Here is a 26,987-nt window from a genome sequence, read left to right as displayed (position 1 = left end):
ACAGAATAGAAGATATTTTATTAAGTGGTTCCACCAAGCTTAGTCTTATAAAGGCCCGGCATGACCAAGTATGTTAAGGCGTTCGACTCATAATCCGAGGGTGGCGGGTTCGAATCCAGGTCGCACTAAACATGCTCGCCCTTTCAGCCGTGGGGGCGTTATAATGTTACGGTCAATCCCACTATTCGTTGGTAAAAGAGTAGCCCAAGAGATGGCGGTGGGTGGTGATGACTAGCTGCCTTCCCTCTAGTCTTACACTACTAAATTAGGGACGGCTAGCACCGATAGCTCTCGAGTAGCTTTGTGCGAAATACAAACCAAACAAACCACTTTAGTACCAATTTAAAACTTTAACAGAAAACCAAGTTGTTTACGAAACATCTCGTACATGCCCCAGACGTTAGATAGTTTCATATACAGTAGATAATAAAAACATTATTGAACAAAGGTAAGGTATAACGAAATGAATACATTAAATATAAGTTATATTAACATTTGTGAGCCAAGGATAAACTGTTTGATACAGTATTACCCCACTTAAGCAGACCCTGGTAGACGTGATATAAAAGTGATAATTAGGTGTCAGAAATGGTAAACAAAAATAAACTTTTCTTAACCAGTGTAATATATGTTTATTTAGCTTCAGTATGATAAATAAGTATGATATTACATAACTAAGAAGATGCTGATAAAGTAACAAGTTGTCTACATACCCTTTACAAACCGATCCTTCGGATCCCGTGTTAGAAGAATTCTCTTTACTGGAAAGCTATATGTGCACCGCCACTTGTCTGGTTTCTTCTCCTGAAACGCATAGAAAATCACATCAAGTAATTATTCGTGTGTTGTATGAAATACATAAAAAAATGTGCATTATAAGGACTTTGAACACAGTTGTGTGTCAACGTAGTTTGGAGATGTATTTTTATCTTGCCTGTTGTTTCGTATATTTTCGTCTCTTGACTGTTTAGTAAATATAAATGCAATACTATTTTCTGAATTAATATTGATATAGTAGTTTATAAGTCCAAACTCCTAATTCTCTATATTTTTATTTTGACATATCTTTTTTACCCTATGTTCATAGTGTATTTCCTTGTTAGTTTCTTTTTAATTTGATGATATAAGGTTCATACGATTCGACTCGTGCCGCTGTGTTTTGCTTTAGATGCTTTATATTTTAATCGTCCGATGAAACCTACTTTTAAGCGAAACTCTGGATATAAAATAAAGAAAAATAGAAAAATAAATATTTTCTGTTTGAATGCCGAGTTGTTAATTCTCTTAAATGCTAGTACATTATTAAAAGGGTGTAATATTTGTCCAGAGTGGTAGATTCATGTTTCTTACACATGAAATGGGATTTCTTAGTTTTTATTTGGTTACTGGTGACGAAAGCAAGTAAAAGATATTGGAGATTTTTTCTAAAACGTCCTTATTTTGTGATATCATTATAAGAACGCACAATAAAGATGAATAATTGTGGAAATAAAGTTAAATAATTCACATAGTCGGAGTTAGTTTGAAAAAACACATTTACAATCACACTGAAATGGCATGCACTACGTAAACAGGAAGAATGAACTAAATTACAAACACTGAAATGGCATGCACTACGTAAACAGGAAGAATGAACTAAATTACTGAAATTTCGTACGTTCTTACTTGGACTTTCTCTTCATTATATACTTCTTCTCTGATCGTTCCGTTCCTCGAACGACCTCTAGACCGGTCAGAATTACTGATGTTTCTTTGAGATTGGTGAGCTGAAAAGAGAATTATTGGCTGTCTTGATCGAACAGTTTTTCTCGTCTCGCCAAGTAATGACCCTGTTTGCCGTTTCATGTCTGCCTCAATAATATTGTGCTACCTTACATCTGACTGTTTGTAGTTTATTTGTAAGAATATTATGTAATGTGTTTGTGCTTTCGCTATCGTATGATTTTTCTATTGAAATCATTAAAGAGTATATCGCTTTTTACATTACGATATATACATGTATGTATCTTCTGACATCACCAATACTTTATTTTTTTCTACCAGCAAATAAGGTGTCAGTTTCATACGATTCTCACTATAATTATTTTACAGTAACAAGTTTAATAGCAGCTAGTTACGGGTATCAACACTAAGAAATGATTTAACATTTTAAGTGGGTAACTGAGGGTTAAGAACTAGTAACATTCATCAGATCATGAGCCACAAAAACAAATTATTTAATGTATTCAATCAAACTACTTGCACTATAAAATAATTTAAACCACACTTTTTAGAAACAAAACTTTACTTTAATTATTGAAGAATTTATAGCATGTAGATTTATAAAACTGTCTTTCATTGGGTCAGTATTAAATTTAAGGATTTCAACAATAAAATTTGTTGTTTAAATCCTCTTGTTGGACAGAGTTCAAATAGTCTATTGTGTAGGTCTGCGCTGAACAGAACAAATTTATATAACTGGGAACGAATTTTAAAGTACTTTGTTTAAAATGAGAGTTTCTTAGATTTAGTGATAGCAAAATGTAAAAGAAAAACGACTGAAAACTAGCAAAAAGACAGTACTTTTGTAACTACCCAAGCAAAAACTTACAGAGAGGTTAGGTATGTGGCTTAAATTACTCTTAAAATTGCGGATTGAATTAAAAAAAACCCACAAAAGATTATTGTTTCATTGTTGGTGTTGTTTTAATAAGAAGGAGAAAGTAAATACAATGTTTGAAAATACAAAACGTCGTATTGTATAGTTCTGAGATTAGATATTAACAAAGTCTTATTTTGAAAATACAGAAAATCGTATTGTATAGTTCTGAGATTAGATATGAACAAAGTCTTATTTTGAAAATACAGAACGTCGTATTGTATAGTTCTGAGATTAGATATGAACAAAGTCTTATTTTGAAAATACAGAACGTCGTATTGTATAGTTCTGAGATTAGATATGAACCAAGTCTTATTTTGAAAATACAGAACGTCGTATTGTATAGTTCTGAGATCAGATATGAACAAAGTCTTATTTTGAAAATACAGAACGTCGTATTGTATAGTTTTGAGATTAGATATGAACCAAGTCTTATTTTGAAAATACAGAACGTCGTATTGTATAGTTCTGAGATTAGATATGAACAAAGTCTTATTTTGAAAATACAGAACGTCGTATTGTATAGTTCTGAGATTAGATATGAACAAAGTCTTATTTTGAAAATACAAAACGTCGTATTGTATAGTTCTGAGATTAGATATGAACAAAGTCTTATTTTGAAAATACAGAACGTCGTATTGTATAGTTCTGAGATTAGATATGAACAAAGTCTTATTTTGAAAATACAGAACGTCGTATTGTTTAGTTCTAATATTTTTGGACAATGTTTTATTTTCGGAAAATGGTGTTCCTTTTTGTTTACTTCAATAGCTATTACTACCTTTATCTTTTCATACATAGTGATTTGAATAATTGTTTTCACTTAAATTGTAGCATTATTTAACATGTTAGATATGGATATATGTTTAAGACAAAAGTCGTTGATTTTTCTTTATGTTATAAAAATACTTATTACATTTAATAAGTTTGACACACGTATAAAATTAAAAATTCTATATTTTGTTTTTTGTCATGGGTTTACTAAGTTAAACAAAGGAAACTATGATATTCCGCTTAATGTTTTCATTTAAAGTTTATGTAATATATCAATGCTTTGCGTGTACAAACTATATCTCTAGCATACGTCACAGTGATACAGAAATGTTGCACAATTTATTATATTTATGTTTAATTGTATATACAAGGATGCCTTAAAATACATAAAGATGTTTAACGTAATTTAACTTGAGCGAACTATCAACATTTAACAATGCTTTTTTCTCTCTATAACACTAACATTAATACAAAAATGTTGCACAGTTTCTTACTTTTAGTTTTAACTGTACATGTAGATATGATTTGAAAATACATAAACATGTTTAACGTAATGTAACTTGAACCAATTAAAAATATTAATAGTAATGAATCACTATTTTTATAAGATGGACATATATTTAATAGCCTTGAGTAAAGACAGCATGGGTTTGTTTAGACAACATAAAGAAATATTTGCTTTAGTAACATTTCTCCATAGTAAAAAATTCAACACTACTTACAGCGACGAGCAACAATATTAGTGTCGTTGAAATCATCCAGGAGGTTTTGAGGACAATAATCAACGCCAGGAGGAACTGGCACATTATCCGGGTAATCTGGTGGAGTCTCAGAGTCTGTTGTAGCAGGAGAGAAGTCTAGGATGGACTCTATTTGTAATCGGTTCTGGCGCCGAGTTCTGTAAGGTGTTGCTGTGGTTGTTGGGGTACTTATTAATGCTCTTGACATACTTTTATCTTCGACCGTATTTTCTTGAAAACGGGTTAATGGACTCGTTGGTTCGCTACCGTAATAAAGTACGTCAGGTTGTCGAACATACCCATATCTAATAAACGAAAATCTAATTTTATTGATATCACTAGTTGTTGTTGTTTTTTTAACTGGGTAATGCGTTGTTAGTGTTGTGTCGAAAAATATTTTAAATACTTATTTTCATACAATTACAATCTCAACCAAAAACTTAACTCCTTCTATTTCATGTCGGCGATAATTGGTACGATAATGTAGAATAAGGACTGGTTTGGTTCTTTTTAACTTACATATTTGTTTTAGTAATATTTCACTTTAATGTCCGTTTGTGATACCTTTTCTGATTAGCGTTGTATTGAAATTACTTAGCATGGAAATTGACTGTGAATTTCTTCCAAAGCCACATTTCCGTCGAATTCATTATCGAGATAAAAGTTTTTATCCTAATTAAATATTATAGCCTTTATTTAACAAAGTAATGAAGCTAACTATTAATCGATGTGCCAGCAGTGACTTTTCGGCCAGTTCTAATTATTAGTGTTATCAGAATATAAGTATCAAAATCAGTAATTAACTTCGCTAATTTTTACTATGATTATTAAGTTCAACGCTTTAAGCTTATATCTAGAAATAGAGTTCGCTGTATGTAAACTGTTATGCAGCTAAATATGTCTGTGGTTTATCGAAACTTTAATTAAAGACACAACCTGATGAGTGACGACTCTGGTACAAAATAACATTACTTTTTTGTACCTTTTAATCTAGACTGTAGTGTAACAGCTAAAGTTGAAAATACTCAACAGTATGTAAGTAACGTGTTTGAAGTAGTTAGCTGGACTTGTAGTATCATGATAACAATCACGATTTAACAACACACTGTTTTCGTGTGAAGAATGATTATTACGTTTATAATAACACTCCACAGAATTATCTTGTACCTGGATAGGGATGGGTTTGAGTAGCTAACGGGGACAGTGGCATTAAAGTAGTCGCTAGACTTTGTTATCTTGCTACCTCCCGTATCATGTTTAGTCCACGTTGGTCCTGTATGATACATGGCAGGGTTTTGGAGATACAAGTGTTCTAAATTATTCTGTCCATCTCGTATCCGTCGTCGAGATTGCATCATTCTTTCGCCAGGATAAGAAGCATTGTAACCTAAACCGAAGAGAAAAAAGAAATCACTGACTTTACTATTAAACATTTACACTATGTTTGTAATTTATTGAAGACGAAACTATTTACAGAGAGTTAAGTGACAACGACTATAAAAAAACAGTCATAGATTAAGTGTAACTGCACTACAAACAACATTGAAGTATTGTAAAATATTGTTGCTTTGAAAAGGCAAATTCAGTCTTAAAAATACATATCAATTAATTCCTCAGTTTACTTTTATGAAACTTAACACTTGATGATCCGCACACGAGTTGAAATTGAAAGGCTAGTTATTTAACTTAAATTCGTAAATTAACACCTGGTGGAAGTGCTTAATAATTCTACAGTTCGTGTTATTTCACTCCCTTATTGAGTATGTTTGTTACAAACAGCAAGGGTGTTAATAAACCCTGGATGTTACTGTAGCATAGTGCTAAATATATTCTGGTCTTGCTGTATGGCATTCATCTAAGTGACATTTCGCGATGTGAAGCACAGAACAGGCCATTCATTGATTTGACATCTCGTGACGTGAAGAACAGAACAGGCCATTTATCGACGTGATATCTCGTGACGTGAAGCACAGAATAGGCCATTTATCGACGTGATATCTCGTGACGTGAAGCACAGAACAGACCATCTTTTTTTATTTGCCTGTACAGTTTATCTAAATTTTCGATGAAAGCAGCCAAGAGAAAACAAGCCCTTTAACAGGATTTAACAAGAATTTTGAGGCTGGTCACAAGGGTAATTGAGCCAATTAGAATCTATGTTTAAAACAACTAAATAAAACTATTTTAAGGAAGTTTACAAATAAGAGCACTCAAGCTTTGCCACGTCACGATCATCAATGGTTGTTACAAATTTAATGATTATGTGGTTATTCAGTGTTTTTAAGGATAAAAAAACAAGTAAAAGTAATTTACATTAAAAGACATGCACTGACTTAGTTAAATAGTGAAAAGATTTATCTTGATTTGGAATTTATTTTAGAGTCAAACAGTCACAACTACACAGACCTTATCTGTCGTGGCGAAGTATATTAGTTATCAACTTAGGCTATGAGAGGCCGATGACTCTATCTCATGTATAAATAAACAGAAACGCTAAGAGTAAGTATCTCTTTTATTGATCTATATTTATGGGGTTGACACTAAAATATAACTGCGAATTGTCACAGCATAGAATGTGTTTGTACGCTTTCCTTGTAGAGTATGGTTTGGGCTATTCTTTTGTCTGAACAGTTGTAGAATTAAATCGGAGTCAATTCCAAATTTTTCTAACAAAATTTTGAGGCACTTGGAACAAAAGCAAACTAATATAAATAAATTAACTAGTAAAGAAAATTCATACAATAATAGGATAACACAATGAAAATAATAAATAATATAAGCTTAATATATTTTAAATTACTTGTAAAAGTGTAGTCAGGTTACTCAACTCGTAATCATAGGTTATGGATTCGAATTCCAGTCATTGTTAACGCTCAACTTTTTAGTCTTTTGGGTGTCATAAAGTTATGGTCTATACCACTATTCATCAGTTAAAGTTAACTCAAAAATTAGAGAAAGGTGGTGTTGACTAGAATATTACTATGGGAATATAATTCCCACTAGAATATTACTGCTATATTACTATGGGAATGTAATTCTCGCTAGAATATTACTGCTATATTACTATGGGAATGTAATTCTCACTAGAATATTACTGCTATATTACTATGGGAATGTAATTCCCACTAGAATATTACTGCTATATTACTATGGCAATGTAATTCCCACTAGAACTACTAAATTAGAGACGGCTAGAGCAGATATCTTGTATAATTTTGCGCGAAATTCAAAACAAACTAAACTTGTATACACATTTCTTTCGGTGGATAATATATGCTGCATGCCCAGCTAATCTGATGAGTTTTAGTGTTTGACGAAGAGCCACGTGGGCAGCGGCGTGAAAGTCTGCAGTTGGGATTATCTTATGATACTTTTTTTCTGGAAAATCATATAGTACTAGTAAGAAATTTTCAACCTCACTGAGATGACGTATTACATAAAAGAGAGATAAAATTAGCTAATAATCTCAAAATAACCAACGAGTAATTTAAATAAAGCATAATTAAATAAATTAACAATTAAAAATAGCAAAAAAAATAACTTGAAAAGAAGTTACGTAAGTGCCCCCCCAGTGGCTCAGCGCTATGTCTGCGGACTTACAACGCTAAAATCCGGGTTTCGATACCCGTAGTGGGCAGAGCACAGATAGCCCATTGTATAGCTTTGTGCTTAATTCAAAAACAACAAGGTACGTAAGTTCATTAATAATGTACTAGAAGAGTATTTATTAAAATTATTAGCAAAATAAAAATACATGAAAAGTACTTTGGCAAATTAAATACCAGAAACTTTTAAAATTACTTAAGTATGTTCTGGTCGACTGTAATTGCATATAAATTTTTAGGAAGAAAAAGACAATTATATTAATTACAGTGAACAACAAAATTTAAAATATTGTAAACAGTACTGAAAGCGCTAGGAAAGCTAGTGTTGTTTGAGTATTTTACATAAAAACAGGATTAACAGAGTAGTAAATCATTGGCTAAAAGCACAAATCGATGAATTAATTAATTAGTGGTGTGGTTGAAGTTTCAGGCCTTTCCGTGTACATAATTCGAACACGTCCGTTATAGGATAAATGGTGAATTTTCATCTCACACCCTAAGTGTTAACATTTCTAAAATACCACTCGGGTGTAAGAATATAACTTTAGTTTAATTTAATAAAAATAGATGAATAGAAGCGACTAGTGTATGTTTTGTTTTTATTACAACCATTTAATTATTTGACATTTATTTAATGATTAATTATGTTGCTGCGAATGAAGTTCAATTAAACACTGTACACGTAGTGTGTAATTCGCCATTAAAATAGTCTCGTCTTTTTCTTCGTTTTCCTTGTATTCAAAATTAATAACGAAGGATGTAATTTCCCGAAACTGATTGGCATGTAACGAATCAATGAATGCTTGATTTTCATCAGAATTCATAATATTTGTGAGAAGGAAAAACATATTATTTTCTCATATTTACAGGTATTATCTGAGACAAGAATAAACGAACAAATATAAACCATTAAATAATCTCTTTACCAGCAAGAGTCTTGATTAGATAAGTTGAATCTTCAAACGACTGGCAAATAGAATCCTCTTAGGACCCATCAGATAACATTGAATTGATGTCACATAAGAAAAAATTGAAGTCATTGTAGTGACCAAAAACAGGTTTGTTATTGACTCGTTTTAAGTTTTTTTACACCCACTTACTTCGTGTGATAATTTAGTAAACTTCTGATTGTTTGTTTCTTTTTTTAATTTCGCACAAAGCTACACTTGGGCTATCTGTGCTAGCCGTTCCTAATTTAGCAGTGTAAGACTAGAGGGAAGGCAGCTAGTCATCACCACCCACCGCCAACTCTTGGGCTACACTTTTACCAACGAATAGTGGATTGCCCGTCACATTATAACGCCCTCGCGGCTAAAAGGGCGAGCATGTTTGGTACAACAGGGATTCGAATCTGCGACCCTAAGATTATGAGTCGAGCACCTTAACCCTCTGGCCACGCCGGGCTGAATAAACCTCTGAATGTGTTTAGCAATATATAATTTCCTAAATTAAATATTACAAATTATATTTTAACAAATGGAATATTAAAGCACTGTTTTTATCTTAGATTGTTACTTATCATAAACCAGCTAGTTTGAGAAACTATATAACTTGCATTTTACAGTTTTTAACAAGTATTATATAATAAACAGTTTGAACATGTAGTTCAAAATAACAAACTGTTGCGTTTTCCTTTTCTGAAAGATTGCACATAATCACATAAAAGCGCCACGAAAAAACAATGTCTAACTCCCCCATTGCATGAATATTTAAATATAATTACACATTATTGAACTGAATATTGGCTGAATGTAAGTTGTCAGTATGTTAACAAACCTCTCTAAAATGTTATGATCTTTTCAGAAGAACTCACTCGTTCTTTCGTAAGTTTCTCGTTTTCTTGCCAGCTTCTTAAGCTCCTTTCGAAGTCTGTCTGTCTCTCCTGCATAATGAAGTCTTCTAACCGGCTCTCGTTTGATTCTACTAATTTCGTCCCTTGTTAGTATATCTTCTTCGTCATCTGAGCCATAAGGAGATGGATGCCACGATCTTGGTTTACGAATCAAGGGGTCTTGTCGCTTCTTCCTGCTTTCATAAAAGAAGGAATAACCTCTACTCATTTCGGGAGAATTCCACCCTGTTCCTATATCAGAAAAGGAGTCCCCGCTGTATCTTGGATGTCTACCACATAGAAAAATAGTTCGAAAACCGACACAGATCAATCAACTTCTCAATGAAGCAAAATAATACTTTTCAAAAAATAAAGTTATTTTATAACATCAAATTTCGCGGAGAAATGACTATAATTTAAAAACCTTCATTTACTTAGAATTCAATTTTTAGCTTTCAGCTACAGTATGAATATTAAGAAAACTTTATAATTAAAATGACTTTATATTAACATTACATATTCCAAGAGAAATAATGTTGCACCAGAGACACATTGTGAATTTTACGTTTTAACCAATAACATTAAGGCATACTGCGACTGTTTTAAAAACTGTTCTAAAATATACTCCCCTTCACACTTCTTATCTTGTATCTATCTGAAGTTACGACAATATTCTACTCAGTTAAAGCAAATTAACAACTTCATATTGTTGAAAATGAGATTAAGAATAGAGCTTTCTCAATATATCCCTAACTCTCGTTAGTTTCTCTAAGATAATTCGTTTTTAAGATGTCATTTTAAACATGGATTTTTCTGAACAACTCGACGGGAGGGATAAGCACGAGACATACATCAGCTACTTACATTGTTAGACTCGTCTTGTTTAGGTGTGGAGGATGAGAAAACGTACATCAGCTACTTACATTGTTAGACTCGTCTTGTTTAGGTATGGAGGATGAGAACACATACATCAGCTACTTACATTGTTAGACTCGTCTTGTTTAGGTATGAAGGATGAGAAGACATGCATCAGCTACTTACATTGTTAGACTCGTCTTGTTTAGGTATGGAGGATGAGAAGACATACATCAGCTAATTACATTGTTAGACTCGTCTTGTTTAGGTGTGGAGGATGAGAAGATATACATCAGCTAATTACATTGTTAGACTCGTCTTGTTTAGGTGTGGAGGATGAGAAGACATACATCAGCTACTTACATTGTTAGACTCGTCTTGTTTAGGTGTGGAGGATGAGAAGACATACATCAGCTACTTACATTGTTAGACTCGTCTTGTTTAGGTGTAGAGGATGAGAAGACATACATCAGCTACTTACATTGTTAGACTCGTCTTGTTTAGGTATGGAGGATGAGAAGACATACATCAGCTACTTACATTGTTAGACTCGTCTTGTTTAGGTGTGGAGGATGAGAAGACATACATCAGCTAATTACATTGTTAGACTCGTCTTGTTTAGGTATGGAGAGTGAAAAGACATGCATCAGCTACTTACATTGTTAGACTCGTCTTGTTTAGGTGTGAAGAATGAGAAGACATACATCAGCTAATTACATTGTTAGACTCGTCTTGTTTAGGTATGGAGAGTGAAAAGACATGCATCAGCTACTTACATTGTTAGACTCGTCTTGTTTAGGTATGGAGGATGAAAAGACATGCATCAGCTACTTACATTGTTAGACTCGTCTTGTTTAGGTATGGAGGATGAAAAGAAATAATCAGCTAATTACATTGTTAGACTCGTCTTGTTTAAGTGTGGAGGATGAGAAGACATACATCAGCTAATTACATTGTTAGACTCGTCTTGTTTAGGTGTGGAGGATGAGAAGACATACATCAGCTAATTACATTGTTAGGCTCGTCTTGTTTAGATAGAGAGGATGAGAAGACATACATCAGCTAATCACATTGTTAGACTCGTCTTGTTTAGGAATGGAGGATGAGAAGACATACATCAGCTACTTACATTGTTAGACTTGTCTTGTTTAGATATGGAGGATGAGAAGACATACATCAGCTACTTACATTGTTGGACTCGTCTTGTTTAACACGGGGAAGGTATAAACACGGTACATAAAGCAGTTACTTGTATGGATGACTCGTCTTATCTAATTTGGAGGGAGGGTGAGAAATATTTCTATTCTTACAGAAGCGATATTACGTTTTTGGACGGCATCGCATCTAATCCCAGTGGTAACCTGTACTATGTGCTTTACATGGTGAATCCCCCCTTGAAATTAGTTATTTAACCTCGGAGGTCCCTCGTTAATACAGCGGTAAGTCTACGGAATTACAACGCTAAAATCAGGGATTCGATTCTCCTCGGTAGACTCAGCAGATAGCTCGATGTTGCTTTGTTGTAAGGAAACACACTTTAACGTCGCGGAGTAATATCAAATGGTATTTCTAATTTGCTCGTCGAATTCAGAAGAATTCAAATCCTGAGTATAAAGCAGTGATTTTATGTTAAATATATTTATAATTAGTTCACCTACGAAGGATACACCTCATATTGATGATTTCGAGTAAGTTGTTAAAGTTAGCTACGTTCGTTAAGTCAGCTAAGTCTCACACGACTTTCTCACCGGTCTCGCAGACAATCCTCGACGGCTTACCTACCGATTTCTCCTCACGCCAAATGATAGCTTTCATTCACGAATATAAACTAGGATGTTACGCAGAAACGGCATCTTCCTGTAGCCCTCTATCATAACCCACTTTAGCTATCTGTGCATTCGATATAATTCTGTTTCACCAGTTATATACGGCACCACTTCAAGCTCCAACAATCTTTTTCAGATATTACTAAGATTCATTTGCCCTACAATCATCCCTGAATATATCCTTAACTCAATAGAAACAAAATATAAAACAAAGCTTCACGCTGTCTATACAATCCACCCAAAAAAACACGGGTTTCACGACGAATTTCGTCAAAAAAGGAATTATTATAATTTGTTTTTTGATAAAATTGACAAGACGACAGAATAGTTCCATTATATACTTGTGTGTCGTGATGAAACTTTACCTTGATCAGTTAAAGTTTATATTATTTACATTAATAACTGTTTCACAAATGTATACCTAAGGCACAAGCACATTAAAATTAAAATAGATTGAATTAAGATGTCTAGCAAGTACAGTAACAGTTCTGAGGACTGGATTTGTAAATTATTAAACATTTTGTAATGCAGAGTTCAGTTTACACGTAAGAAAATAATATTGTAATTTCTGATATAGGATGAACAGCAATAAAACAAGAAATATTACTGTAAATTACTGTAAAACTTTGGCGATCAGATATCAGTCTGTGTCATAGTTACTGCAGTAAACTTAATGAAAATATATAAAATAATCATTTCACGTCCACCTAACTGATAACACACTCAGTCAACTTAGTAGTGAAGGAAGTAAAATTTCAATACCAGTCTGAAGGGTGAGACCCCAGTCGAGTGAACAACGTACCATATTTCCGTCTAGAAGACCCAGGATCGTATTTCGTATACTACCAACACAAAAAATAGATCTTCTTATGGTTGCATTAAGAGCCGAAACATAGAGTAAAAATTAGTAAGTACCATTGTTTTGAATTTCGCGAAAAGCTACACGAGGCCTATGTGCGCTAGCTGTCCCTAGTTTAACAGACTAGAGGAAAGACTGCTAATCATCACTACCCACCGCCAACTCTTGGGCTACACTTTTACCAACGAATAGTAGCATTCACCATCACATTATAGCCTTCACACACAACTGAAAGGGTGATGCTGTTTGGAGTGACGCGAATTCGAACACGCGACCCTCTGATTATATGTCAAATACCCTAACCACCTGGCCCTGCTGGGAAATTAGTAAGCAATTAGTTTCTAACGATTGAAAAAGGTTAATAATTTGACACAGGTTGTCGTATACGATAATTTACCATGACAGAAAGCACTGCTACATGTATAAACTATTATTTGTTTAATTTGTTTTAGAAAAATATATTACAACAGTGCTTTCTGATACATATATCTATACATATGATACTGACATATATATCTATACATATGATACTCACATACATATCTATACATACGATAACACTAATTTACGTTTTTTTTTCGTTTCCACTTGAAACGTAGAAATGATGAAAATAAAGTTTTTCCTTGATTGTTTGAAGTTCAATTTACATTTTCTATATAATATCCTAAAGTCTTTCTGGATGGATTATATTATTACATATTTTACTGAGTAATTTATTTTCAAATTAAATTTCTCCCCATATCAAAGATTTTCAAAGATTGTAAGGGAATAAATAGACGCATCAACAAATAAAGCTGTAGTTTTGTTTACGGTAACATTGTTCTTCCACGTTGTCCATGAAAACCTTTGTTTGACTATAACAGCTGTTACTGTGTAATATTAATGATCCAGCTACTTTTATAAGTAGAATATTTACCAATAAGCTAAACTTTGATAAGTAATCAAGTCCATGCTTTAACAATACCATCGTCATAAGAAGCCAAGCCCATTTGCCAGATATATTTCGCATCTAAAATTAAGGTCTTAAAACCTGAGCAATGTACTGTACATTGAAGTATTGTAGTTTTTCCTTCTCTGAAGTATAACTGTCAAAATGAATATATAACAATACATTCCTTAGCCCAGAATACAGATAATCATAAACACGCTTCAAAATTGTGTTTTATAAATGTCCTAGACAAATGAAGCCATACATACAGAAGGAGAGAGATATGAGCCAACGTTATTTATAACTGTCCCAGAGTGATTTACTGATACGTCTGCAGTCTTATGACGCAAAAATAAGGTTTTAATACCCGTGGTTGTAAGAGCACAGATAGCTTATGTGCAGCTTTCTGCTTAGCAGCAACGAAAACCAAACTTGTAAGGTGTTTTGACTACATAATTTTTCAGGTCTCAAATATAGCAACTGTCATTTTCCACTTTTTTTTTCAACAAAAAATTCTATTAATCATAGAAATAAAATTTACAATTTAACCACATTTCTTACTCAGTTAAACACTTCATACCAGCACTTCAAACCAAGGCCATTAACCAGATCGTATTTCATACTAGATGGCATCAAACGGATTACATTTTAAACTGGAGAGCATCAAACAGATTCTGTGCTTTAAAAGTCGAATTTTCTTTGTTTAAAACTTATTGCTTTTCTATTATATTAGATCAACACTTTGGAAATTCTCAGGTATAGCAAGCAAGAATCTAGTTAGCTGGTTCACAAACACTGGACAAACGAGCACTAAATTTCGAATCCAGATGTTTACAAAATTTAGAGTTTCTTCAACCTACAACAGGATATACCCTATTTTGGATCTCCTTTTTCATCATTAAAATAACTTTTCAGTTAATATTTTTATCCGTATAAATGTAAACGTCACAGAAGAATAACATGTAAATGGTTTAAGAATGAATTTCCAAATGTAAATTTTTATTACATGAATAACAAATTCTGTATAATTTAATAAATACGTTCGAGACATACAGAGATATAGCTTAATTGATGATGTTTTGGTAGAACCTGAATAAAAAGACATAGAAGAAATGAGGAATATTTAGAATGCAAAATCTTATAAATCCGAAATCTGAAGTTGTTTCATTTCATGTCTTGGAACAAGAGTTTACCTAGGGACGAATTGCATTGTATGCTAATACACAATAAAACCGTCACACCAAACATGTCCGCTCTTGGGGCTTTATAATGTGACGGTTAATCCCACTATTCGTTGGTAAAAGAGTAGCCCAAGAGTTGGCGGGGTGGTGATGACTATCTGCCTTCTTTCTAGTCTTACACTGCTAAATTAGGGACGGCTAGCGCAGGTAGTCCTCGAGTAGCTTTATGCGAAAAAAAGAAACAAACACAATAAAAATATTTTGAAAAAAAAAGTTTCATTTTAGTTAAAACAATTTGTTACTTTGAAAAATTGGCATAAAATTGACTAAATATTAGAAGATTTTTAGTAAAATTTATGTAATCTTAGTAAATGCTTCGAGTTATCACTTTACTCTCAACCAAAGCAAATTAAGTGGCAAGTTATTTTAAGAACTAATTTAAGAATAACACGAATATACAGAAATATAACATATTGTATATGCATAGAATGGAAAATTTATTTTGACTTTTTTGTTCAGCATTTTGAAAACACAGATTTCGTAATTTTAGGTAAATTTAGAATAATTTTTACAAATCAACTCCTACCTTGTTCGCCCATGTTTGTAACGGTTTAATAAAGCTGTCTGATCTCTGATGTTATCAGATATAGCGGTTTCCCTAAGTCGAAGCGCAAGCATGTCTCGAGGATTATCTTGTGTATGGAAACCTGTTTGACGAGGTAAACCTCTGAAGGTTTCTGGATACCATGATGGTCTGAGTAAGTCATCCGAAAATTTCTTGTCATAGGAAGACTCGAATGTTTGTGTTGGAACCAACATATAGCGAGTCAAGTCATCAGAGGAGTCCCTGTTGCCTTTGGCAAAGAGGATATTTCTTTTTTCTGTGGTATATGCAGAAGGCTGAATATGAAAAAACTCTTTTTCTATATCTTGAGGAGACGTCTGCGCTGATGTTGAAATGGTTCTAACAGGTCCGGAACGAATTCTTATTCGTTTTCCTTCACTGTACAGAGCCTTTCTATTCGTTTCATTAAAGTAATCGGTAGGAGGCAAGAGAGAGATAATATCAGTTTCACTTTTATGATGTAAATCGGCGAGCCGTCTTCTTTCTTCTGTCACCGTTTTAATTTCGTCCCAAAGCCGTTGCTTCAAAGTATGCGTGTAGGAAGGGAGGGCTTCTGAGGCCACAACGAGCTCTGAAGATTGCCTCATTGTTCGAGGCAAAAAATCACTTACAATTGTGCGATTCGGTTCTTCTGTCGTTGATCGTGCATAATAGTCTGTTTTAGGCATGTAATAACCGGATAAGGAGCTGGTCTGACGACCTAAATGCGTTTCTGAAGAAGAATAGATTGGAACAAAAGAAAGGGAATTGGCACCTACAATATTAGAACCCATTGAAATGGGACCACGTTCTTCTAAAGAAGACGTCCGTTGAGGAAAAGGCCTGTACTGGGGCCTTTCTTCAATAAGAAGTGGGTTACTTCCAACAGATAAGTTTCGTCTTCGGTCTTTCCGGTGAGGGACGACTGCTGTGGAAGGCACTTCCCGGCGTGAAGATATGTATGGAAGTCGAAGTTTGTCCGACATCGTACTTCCCGCTTCACTCTGTGCGTCAGACGAATCTCCTGTCTAAAAAAAAGTAATCAGTAGTTAAAATAGTTTAAATTACTTATGTCAACCAAAAATGACGTTTTAACAAGAGAAAGCTACTATAATCAGCTTCTATTAATACATTTGCTAGCAGGTAAAAAAGAAGGATTTCATGCTGACATTTTCTCTACCTGTGGACGCGGAGGTAAGTCAAAGCTAAAATAGGGGGTTCGATTCTTCACGAGCTAATATTTGAAGTTTATTAAAACTTCAATCTTGTAAACTCTTTTAAAACCTTTTTGCCAAATGAAATATCTAATTTGAAGGTGCCCCCTAGAAAAATTAGAAATATGCCTCGCCATATTACTACAAATGGAAGAATCACAACAGTATTTTACACAGTCTACCAATGCGTAACCAGACATTACCCATTATGTAAATCAACCATCTCCATAACTTAATGTTCATGTAACCCTAACGTATCAATACAGGTGTAATTCGTTAAAGACTAACACAACACAAACACCCATACCAAGAATGAAATTATCCCAATAATTAAAGATATTTTAATAAGACCATGTAATTTGGTCATGGGAAGATAATTAAAAAGCCAGCAACAATCGCCAAGTCACCTGTAATATTGTTGTCCAATGCAGTCTCAGTCATGTTAAATAACAATAGTTTACAATAGTTTCTGCACGATGCACCGAAAAGCAACTGAGCCATTTCTTCATGCTTTGTGGAGAAATGTTTTGTTCTTTGCTTTTATCCCATATTCTTAGGAAGGTATTCAAGGATTAACTGTACTAACCATTGGTAATCTTGAATTGACAGACTGAGAGTATGCAACTAGTTTACCGCGAACTCATGGTCTACCCTTGTCCGAACGAATAGAAATATTTTGCTGTGACGCTTGTAACATACTCAAAGCCCCAAAATGTGGGTAGTGATTTGTTGTTGTTTTTTAAGGTAATGGAATGAAAACTTTGTTTGTCACACACTAGACATTATTGAAAAAAAATGCTTGTCTTTTAAGAAAAAGTACAAAAGAAAATAATTTGACAGAACGGACTACGTCGGTAGAGTGGTTAGACGATAGTGTATACAAAAAAAATAGTGAATGTTACAATCACGCCCTCTGTCATTATACTGTGAATGATTTACCAACAACTCCGTATTTGCATAACTTTCGGTCAGAGAAAAAGTGAACGCATCTGACGGTGGAACTGTCATCCGATGTACTTTCGTCAAACTACATGCAAGCCACGGGAAATTGCGGTATTTTTCTGTTATTGTGTGAGAATTGTTTTCGCAGTTACAAGGTATTGGTTGAAGATATAAAAAAGACTGTGACTGCAGCTTAATTTGTCACAATTTCCGAGCTGTTTAGACCAACGACCAGTTTACCAGACAAGGAAAGGCAATGGTTTCATTCAACGTCAGTCATACAAAGATGGCCTGAAGTATAGGGCATCCCCAATCTTGCGTGGCCAGCCAATTATTGGATATGCATTCTGTAGACAATGCATGGTTAATTTCTGATCATCACCGCGAAAGTTTTCCAAACAATTAATTTTTGGAGACACTTTCAATCAACTTCTTCGCCAGGAGATAGGTGCAATGATTCAAGATCAAATTTTGGATTTTTCGTTGTTGTATAACATATGTAGCTGTTTTGCTACCTTAAATATTGCAAAAACCACATTCACTACATACTAACGGTAAAAATTATCAAATAATATGAAAGCAGAGTATATTATAATATAAAGCCAATTACACCTAAAATTACAACTGTTTTCTCTGTGGTGTGAAGATTGGTTTGTGTTGAATTTCGCGCAAAGCTACTCGAGGGCTATTTGTGCTCGCCGTCCCTAATTTAGCAGTGTAAGACTAGAGGGAAGGCAGCTAGTCATCACTACCCACCGTCAACTCTTGGGCTACTCTTTTACCAACGAATAGCGAGATTGACCGTCTCTTTATTATGCTCCTACGGTTGAAAGGGCGAGCATGTTTGGAGTGACGCAGACTCGAACCCGCGACCCTCAGATAAGGAGTTGAGTACCTTAACCACATGGCTATAGCGGACCTGGTGTTAATTACTGGTGTATGTTAGTAATTTCTACGAGTACAAAAACTTTAGTTTGATTGCTTTCGGTGTATAGCAAAGCCACATTGTGCTGTCTGTTGTGTTCGCAACGGGAAATCGAAACCCGGATCTTAGTGTAGTCAATCGCTAAATTTACAGTTTTCTCACCGGGGAACTGTTGCATAAGTACTTAGTGTAAATATGTAAGCCTAATATAAATTACTAAGTAAACTGAACATTAAGAATTGCTACTGTTATAAAAATATTGTTAGGTAACTTAATACTAACAACTACAACAATTTATATCTAATTGTCACAAATTTATCGTAAGCAGCACTTATGTGATACTGACTAAACAGCGACCACTAGGTTGTAGATAAAATCGGCTCTAATCTATAATTAATGATCAGGAATAACATAGTCAGTCAGTAACATCTACCAAAACAAATGTTTTATGTGACTTTAGTCCGAATAACACTATATATATATATATACACAAGAGCATATTAATTTATGTCTATTTATGCGTATACATATATTAATATTCATATATGATAGTTATTTAGGTGCACTAGACTGAAAAGTAGTTACCCAGGAAAGACGTAGTGATCCATGCTCAACATTATACACTTTCCTCTGTGGATATCTGATAAAATTAACAGTACTTATTGATATTTAAATTGGACGCATAGACAGCGCCTCCTACTAACTGATTGCTTTATTTCTGGGCTGCAACTCTAAGTTAAGTAGCTCTGAGGTCTTTTTTTTCAATAATTAGTTGTATACCACTGTTTTCCTTTACATGAAATTCTAAAACCAACAAAGCTGTCAATATCAACTGTTTATCAAACTCAAAATCTGTTTCTATTACTGTTTTTTATATGGCCTGGCATGGCCAAGCGCTTTAAGGCATGCGCTCGTAATCTGAGGGTCGCGGGTTCGCCTCCGAGTCGTGCTAAACATGCTCGCCCTCCCAGCCGTGGGGGAGTTATAATGTTACGGTCAATCCCACTTTTCGTTGGTAAAAGAGTAGCCCAAGAGTTGGCGGTGGGTGGTGATGACTAGCTGCCTTCCATCTAGTCTTACACTACTAAATTAGGGACGGCTAGCACAGATAGCCCTCGAGTAGCTTTGTGCGAATTTCAAAACAAACAAACAAACTGTTTTTATATATCTTACATTCAATTTTTATATATCTTACATCCAATTTTTATATATCTTACATTCAATTTTTTTTACTTGTTCTTTATCTTATACTCATGTTACTCCGTTTCTCTCTTAGGCACCCCGCCAGTACAGTGGTAAGTCTACGGATTTACGACACTAAAATCAGGGGTTCGATTCCTCTCGGTGGGCTCGGCAGATAGCCCGATATGCCTTTGCAATAAGAAAAACATACATTTTCTCTTATAGTCGGACTTTCTCTATCTGTTTTCGGCATCTCACTTACAATTTCTCCCTATTTATTTGTTTTTAGGTATCACGCTCATAACTTCTCCTGTTTTGTCTGATTTAAATATTTAAATTATACTACGTCTTTCTGAAACAACGTCAACATATTTGCAATAGTAAGTTTGTAATACTTTTAACGTATAATCTTAACTGAATCCATAAAAAATTGTCTGATGTTTTATACATAACTCCAAGTTTTTATTGGGTCTTAGTGTATTCCTAAGTAGGTGAGAAATTAAAACCTTTGAATCAGTTTATAGTTTAAGCCAAACGTTTTCATGGATAAACCCGAGGCCAAGAAAGCGTGGTCTTTAATAATATTATAACTCTAAAGAAGCAATAAAATCATTATCATTACTTGTCTACCTAATGGATCGTCATTCTCTTCAATATCTGCATCGTGGATATAGTCACCTTTACTTTGTGCTACCCTTTGCTGAGAAATATCATTCTGCAGTACAGCAGTAACTCTAATTACGCTAAAGTAAAAACAAAATGCAATCTTAGCATGGTGAGAAAATTGTGTAGTTTCATAGCAATAATACCCACTTCTTCCAAAGACACAGCCGTTTTCTGCAAGTTCAAAAACAGACATCCTTTTCGACAAAGCTATTTGAAAGAATCACTTAAGTACTTGGGGGTAACCTTTGACTTCTTCAACCACGTTAACAGTGTTAAAAAGAGCTATCAAAGGCACCAATTCACTGAAAGTTGCAGCAGGAAATAAAACTGAAGAACTTCAACTGCGTATACTGTACCAGTCTTATTCGTTTTATCCTGAATTATGCACTACAAATAACTCCCACAATGAGTGTTATACAATTAGATAAGATTGAAAATGACACAACACTCCGACTTAAGATAAGTAACAGAGTAAATTTTAAACATTCATCAAAGCTCAATTAAACTTCAGAAGTCTCAGAGGCGTTACAAAGCACTCACATCACTTAAAAGCAAAATTATTCATTACTGAGTTAATCTGTCACCACCACAATTTAGGGGCCAAATGTAGACTGCCAAAAAAAAGTCAGCATAGACAAAAAAGTACATTGGACATAGGGTGAAAAAGTAACTGCCATTCAACACCTAGTTAAAATCATTGTGGACAATCACTTGTTATAATCAGAGGTAGTTCTTTAATAACAGATATATAGAAAGCCGTCAGGGCACTTGTCGTCTTGTAGAGCATAAGCATTCTGCATAAGTTTAGTGGAAACTTTCAGTTTGCTCCCAAGCTGAGCGAGGATGGAAATAGAAGCCATAAATCAAGTTTTTTTCTGAACTGCCAAAAACAATTAACTGCAAATAGACAATGCGACCAACAATATATTTGACAAATAGACAATGCGACCAACAATATATTTGCGATTGACTCGTAAACAGCACTCTATAAAATTCAAGACTGTTGATCTTTAGAGATCTATGGTAAAAAGCAAAACAATTACATGATAAAATTATAACCTAGATGCATATATCAGGCAATACAAGAGTAAAAATAAAAGAAAAATGAAGAAGCTGGCGAATATTGGCAGGATATCGACCTCTTATGCTCTAATAAGATAAAAGCAGTCTTCATAAGCATTCAGATAAAATAAAGCTGTTGGAAGAAAAAGTATTTTATGTTATAGTAGTAAAAAGCAAAACACGGAACATTAATATAACAATATGTGCCCCCCGCTAGTAGAGCGGTATGTCTCCGGATTTACAACGCTAAAATCAGGGGTTCGATTCCCCTCGGTGGGCTGAGCAGATAGCCCTTTGTGGCTTTGCTATAAGAAAAACACACAAACACACATAACAATATGCAAATAGAAGACCAGTTGGTATGTAAAGGGCCCGGCATGGCCTAGCGCGTAAGGCGTGCGACTCGTAATCTGAGGGTCGCGGGTTCGCGCCCGCGTCGCGCTAAACATACTCGCCCTCCCAGCCGTGGGGGTGTATAATGTGACGGTCAATCCCACTATTCGTTGGTAAAGAGTAGCCCAAGAGTTGGCGGTGGGTGGTGATGACTAGCTGCCTTCCCTCTAGTCTTACACTGCTAAATTAGGGACGGCTAGCACAGATAGCCCTCGAGTAGCTTTGTGCGAAATTTCCAAACAATGTAAAGTTGTATCGCTATGCGTAAATATAACGCTAACGTTACAGACTTTTGTAAGACAGTAATAAATGTAAAAAAAACAATATATATTTCTGGGACCATTTTAGTAAGTTTCACATTGCAGGGTCTATTTGGTTTGCCTTCCGGAAGAGATACGCCAATATGACACATTTGTAAAATAAAACAAAACAGATGTAAAGCTAGACGATGAATATTTCAGTATATGAAGTAAGTGTAGTGTATACTAGAACAATTTTTTATATAAGTATGTTCTTTCTACGTCATTGTCCATTATATTGACATGAACCGTTACAAACAAAACTAGGCAGTAATATAAAATAATTATGTTGCTAGATTTTGAAAACGAAATTATGTCTTGTAATTTTCTCACTTGGGTTTTTTACAGCTATACATAATTTTAAAGATTATTTTATGCCTAAAAATAAAAAATAATTATTGTAACACATCCTTGTAACTTTATTATTATATATTTTTATAAGCCAATAAAAGGGACTCGTTTAAGAGTCTCACACCTTTTCTTCATATAATTATTTTGAAGTATTAAGTGGTTACTTGTAGTTTGATATTAAAGTTAACGATAAAGCATTCATGCAACGTAAAACAACGTGAAAAGCTAAAGTTGTAGTTTATACCTTCGACAAACTTTGTAAATCATTTCTCCGAAAGGGGTCTTGGAGGGCACCTGTTTTTATCACTTGTACCATTATACACTAGCGTGGTGTTTGTAAGTCAGTCAGTAGACCCTAAAATGACGTCACGTGACAATTTCTACCGTCGTGACATCAATCAAACGTGTACATGTTATGAATGCCGAGAAGAATTATGTGTTCGGTAGGCTACAGTAGAACGTGACATATGAACTTCAAAAGTAAGAAATAAAAATATCTGCTACTTTTAATATTGGATTTATTTACTCTTGAAATAGATCACTGCGAAAGTACATCAAGTATCTTAAATGTAAATTCTGTACACATTTTTCATGAGATAAACCGTTGTAAATAATGAACTTATTAACAAAACTTACAAAGTTCATGACAAACATTTTAAGTGGTATTGTATTTATTTCTGTCATCAATTCAATAGTAAGTTATATGTTTATTTTAATCAGCTTTTACACCAACAGTGCTGAAAAATATGCCATAAGTAAGACAGTACTTATTGTAGGAATGGATCAGATGACAATCTCTGCAATTCAAATTAAAATCTTAAATACTCTTTATGGAGTCCAGAGCTAGTCACTGAGCAAGTCAGACGTGCTGATATCTCTGCCAACATGCTTTTAAGACGAAACGTTCATCCTCGCCAGTCAGGCCGTTAGTACCGCCGGTAATCGTCGACGGTCTACCGTCGAACCTCACGCCTCTTCAAGTCGCCACGTTGATCGCCCGAGCCAAGCCAGGGGCAACCATTGAACCGTCCAGGACCCGAATCTTACGCCGGGGCAGAATTCTCATCCAACCCGCCACTACCGCAGACCAAATTTATCTGTGCCAGCCATGGAACACCGAATTTAATGTAAGTTTTTCCCCTACCAAAAGTCCAGTCAGTCTTTATTCAGTATTCCTCAGGGGCGTCGACCCATCAATACAACCAGAAGAAATCAAACAAGCCATGGAACCTCAAATCCAAGCCAATGTATATGCTGTTCATCAAATTTTTTCTAAGAACACTAACCTTCCTACCTACTTCATGAAGATAGTGACAACGTCAAAGTACAGTGCTGACTGTATTTTACGTGACGGCTGTTATTATCACATATTCCACTTTAGAGCCGAACGCCCACATCGACGACCATTCAACACTTCGTCAAACATAGCACTCAGACATCATAAACAACCAACGAACAATTTCCAACGAGAAACTACAAAAATACCGCCAAGTCCAGATCTAACCAGAAGAAACACGAAGACAGATACAAATAACTCAACCCAGAAGACTTCAACTTCCTCTGTTAGCAACACGTCAAGATTCACCAGTCCAAGAAAGAAAAAGGACAGATCATGCCAGACTTCAGTCCCAGTTCCACAGAATTCAACAATCAGCCAGACTCAAACCACTATCAAGATAACTATCGACGCGACAGTTCAAACTGAAAAACAAACTACCTCCACGCAGAAAACTCAAACCAAAATCACAAGAAGAAACAAAGCATCACAGACCAGTGAAGGATAACTCACCGAAGAACAGCCAGTTGTTCCACCACCTAGACCACGTTTTTCACTTGCACCAATGGGCTTCAAGTGTGAAAAAAGTTCATGACGAAGTTACTACCTGATCTACAAGACCGCAGCTGACAGTTTCCATGTATACCACCGTCACAGTTCATCAGTTTTTCTTTTTTTTCCTATGTTTCTTCCCAGCTACTTCCGGGCACGGTCTGGGTAGATTTTTCGGCGCCCAGGCCGTGAAAGTGGGTTTTCTCGGGGTACTCCCGTTTCCCCCCACAGCAAAATCTCTGGCATCGGATCTGTAGGTTCCAGCCACATTCTGAAAAGAGCCGTTTATTCAGTCATAGGTTATCCAGCCATAGTAAATTTTAAATCAATTCGCCAGCCGCCAGTGTACTCCGTCCTCGGGCCAAGGTCTGGCTCACTTCACTTATACTGCTCTCGTCCAGTTCTCCCGTCTTTCCTCTCACTTACAAATACCCCACTCCACCTTAAAAATATCAAAATAAAAGTAAAGGAAAGAAAACCCATGGAAATTTTAACAATTTCTCACGTGAGGGGACGAAGAGGAACTACAACTTTCCTGAACACCCCAGTCGGAGAGAGAATTCTTCTGATTTTTCTCTCTCTAAACTAAACCCCTGCCACGTTAGTTTGCGTTTGAATGCCGAGAAGAATTATGTGTTCGGTAGGCTACAGCAGAACGTGACATATGAACTTCAAAAGTAAGAAATAAAAATATCTGCTACTTTTAATATTGGATTTATTTACTCTTGAAATAGATCACTGCGAAAGTACATCAAGTATCTTAAATGTAAATTCTGTACACATTTTTCATGAGATAAACCGTTGTAAATAATGAACTTATTAACAAAACTTACAAAGTTCATGACAAACATTTTAAGTGGTATTGTATTTATTTCTGTCATCAATTCAATAGTAAGTTATATGTTTATTTTAATCAACTTTTACACCAACAGTGCTGAAAAAGATGCCATAAGTAAGACAGTACTTATTGTAGGAATGGATCAGATGACAATCTCTGCAATTCAAATTAAAATCTTAAATACACTTCAAACAGCATGTGAACGAAATTTTATAAGCACTTTAGACATATTGTTGAGTAATAAATAGATCAACTTAGGAGCAACAAGCTAATAAAGCCCTTAAGAAAACTGGTAAAGTAGCCACAGTAAATTAACAAAACCGTAAATTTATCAACCTGACTATATGACTAACTAACGTAGTTGAAAAGGCATAGCTCTCTCCTGCCTTCATCTGATGCAAATCAAAATACACATGATTGAATTACGTTACCTTGGCTAAAAATGTTTTTTTTAGGTTTTACTTATAACCTTGGTAATAATAAGTAACACTTACAACCATTCTGCAACACCACAAGCAAGCTAACAATACACTAATAACCATGTAATATGGTTACGAGCACGCTCTGCGAGATGACAAGAAACAATCCTCTCTCACATTACATCACAGTGCACGACTGAATGTGCTCATACGCTACGTGATCAGCCTATAGCTTTAATGCTAGGTATACAAACGTGGATTACATAGCTCTAGATCTGAGTTCTAACTAAAATTTTATGTCAATAACCTTAAAAACATCTTTGACCCAGTGAAGTGAGCATTGCTGCAAGATTAGATATCAGGTTAGAGACAGTAATGCTGAATATGAGAAACAAGTCTTTGCCACTAATACAGTCAAAGAAAAGGTTAACATCCTAGCTGTCTAGATGAAAGAAAAACTACAGAAAATAGAAAAACCAATAAATGTCGAGAGATTGCTCTAAGAAAACCTACAAAAAGAACAGGCCCAGAGGTCAGTCACTCTCAAGACTTAGTACCAATAAAATTATAAGACAACTGTAATCAATTTTTAAATTAAAAGGTTGGTAAGTAGGGTCGGGAGGACCAAAAAAATAAGGAAACAATGTTTGAATGGGCAGAAAAACATTATAACATTTGTTGTTTTAGACACTGTACAGCCTCAAAGTGAATGTAACCATCGTTCAGCTGATTTATACTTCGTATCTTACTTTCAACTTTGATCTAATCTTAGTCTTGAATTGAGTTTTATTTATAAATATTCAGGAACTTGAATATTAGAACTATCTGTAGCTCTGATATTATTCTCTTGGCCCACCCCTCACTAGTCAGATTGTTATAATGTCTCCCATAAGCAAAGTATGACTATTGGAGCTTCCTATCTCACCTCCAACTTCAAACACTCCTCTTATGATGTTATCCCTTTCGTTAGGGTCACCTCTCACTAGTCAGATTGTTATAATGTCTCCCATAAGCAAAGTATGACTAT

General features: G+C 34.8%; 1 protein-coding gene across 7 annotated transcripts in view; it reads right to left on the bottom strand.

The window, feature by feature from the left end:
* The window catches only part of LOC143250596 (uncharacterized), a 103,301-nt gene that overhangs the window by 22,956 nt on the left and 53,358 nt on the right, over nucleotides 1-26,987 (bottom strand). For 6 of the 7 annotated variants that reach the window (XM_076501398.1, XM_076501394.1, XM_076501399.1 and 3 more), the window contains exons 6-11: nucleotides 15,824-16,869; nucleotides 9,571-9,878; nucleotides 5,320-5,539; nucleotides 4,135-4,457; nucleotides 1,666-1,766; nucleotides 714-804 (exon numbers count right to left, since the gene is read on the bottom strand). In XM_076501398.1, coding sequence (XP_076357513.1) covers nucleotides 714-804; nucleotides 1,666-1,766; nucleotides 4,135-4,457; nucleotides 5,320-5,539; nucleotides 9,571-9,878; nucleotides 15,824-16,869 — 2,089 coding nt within the window. The remainder of the gene's footprint in view (nucleotides 1-713; nucleotides 805-1,665; nucleotides 1,767-4,134; nucleotides 4,458-5,319; nucleotides 5,540-9,570; nucleotides 9,879-15,823; nucleotides 16,870-26,987) is intronic. The other variant, XM_076501397.1, reaches the window with a different exon arrangement.

This window comes from Tachypleus tridentatus, chromosome 5 (genome assembly GCF_004210375.1).
Source record: "Tachypleus tridentatus isolate NWPU-2018 chromosome 5, ASM421037v1, whole genome shotgun sequence".
Taxonomy (NCBI): Eukaryota; Metazoa; Arthropoda; class Merostomata; order Xiphosura; family Limulidae; genus Tachypleus; species Tachypleus tridentatus.
Note: the sequence above shows the minus strand (reverse complement) of the source record. Positions and strands in the feature narration are given on the sequence as shown.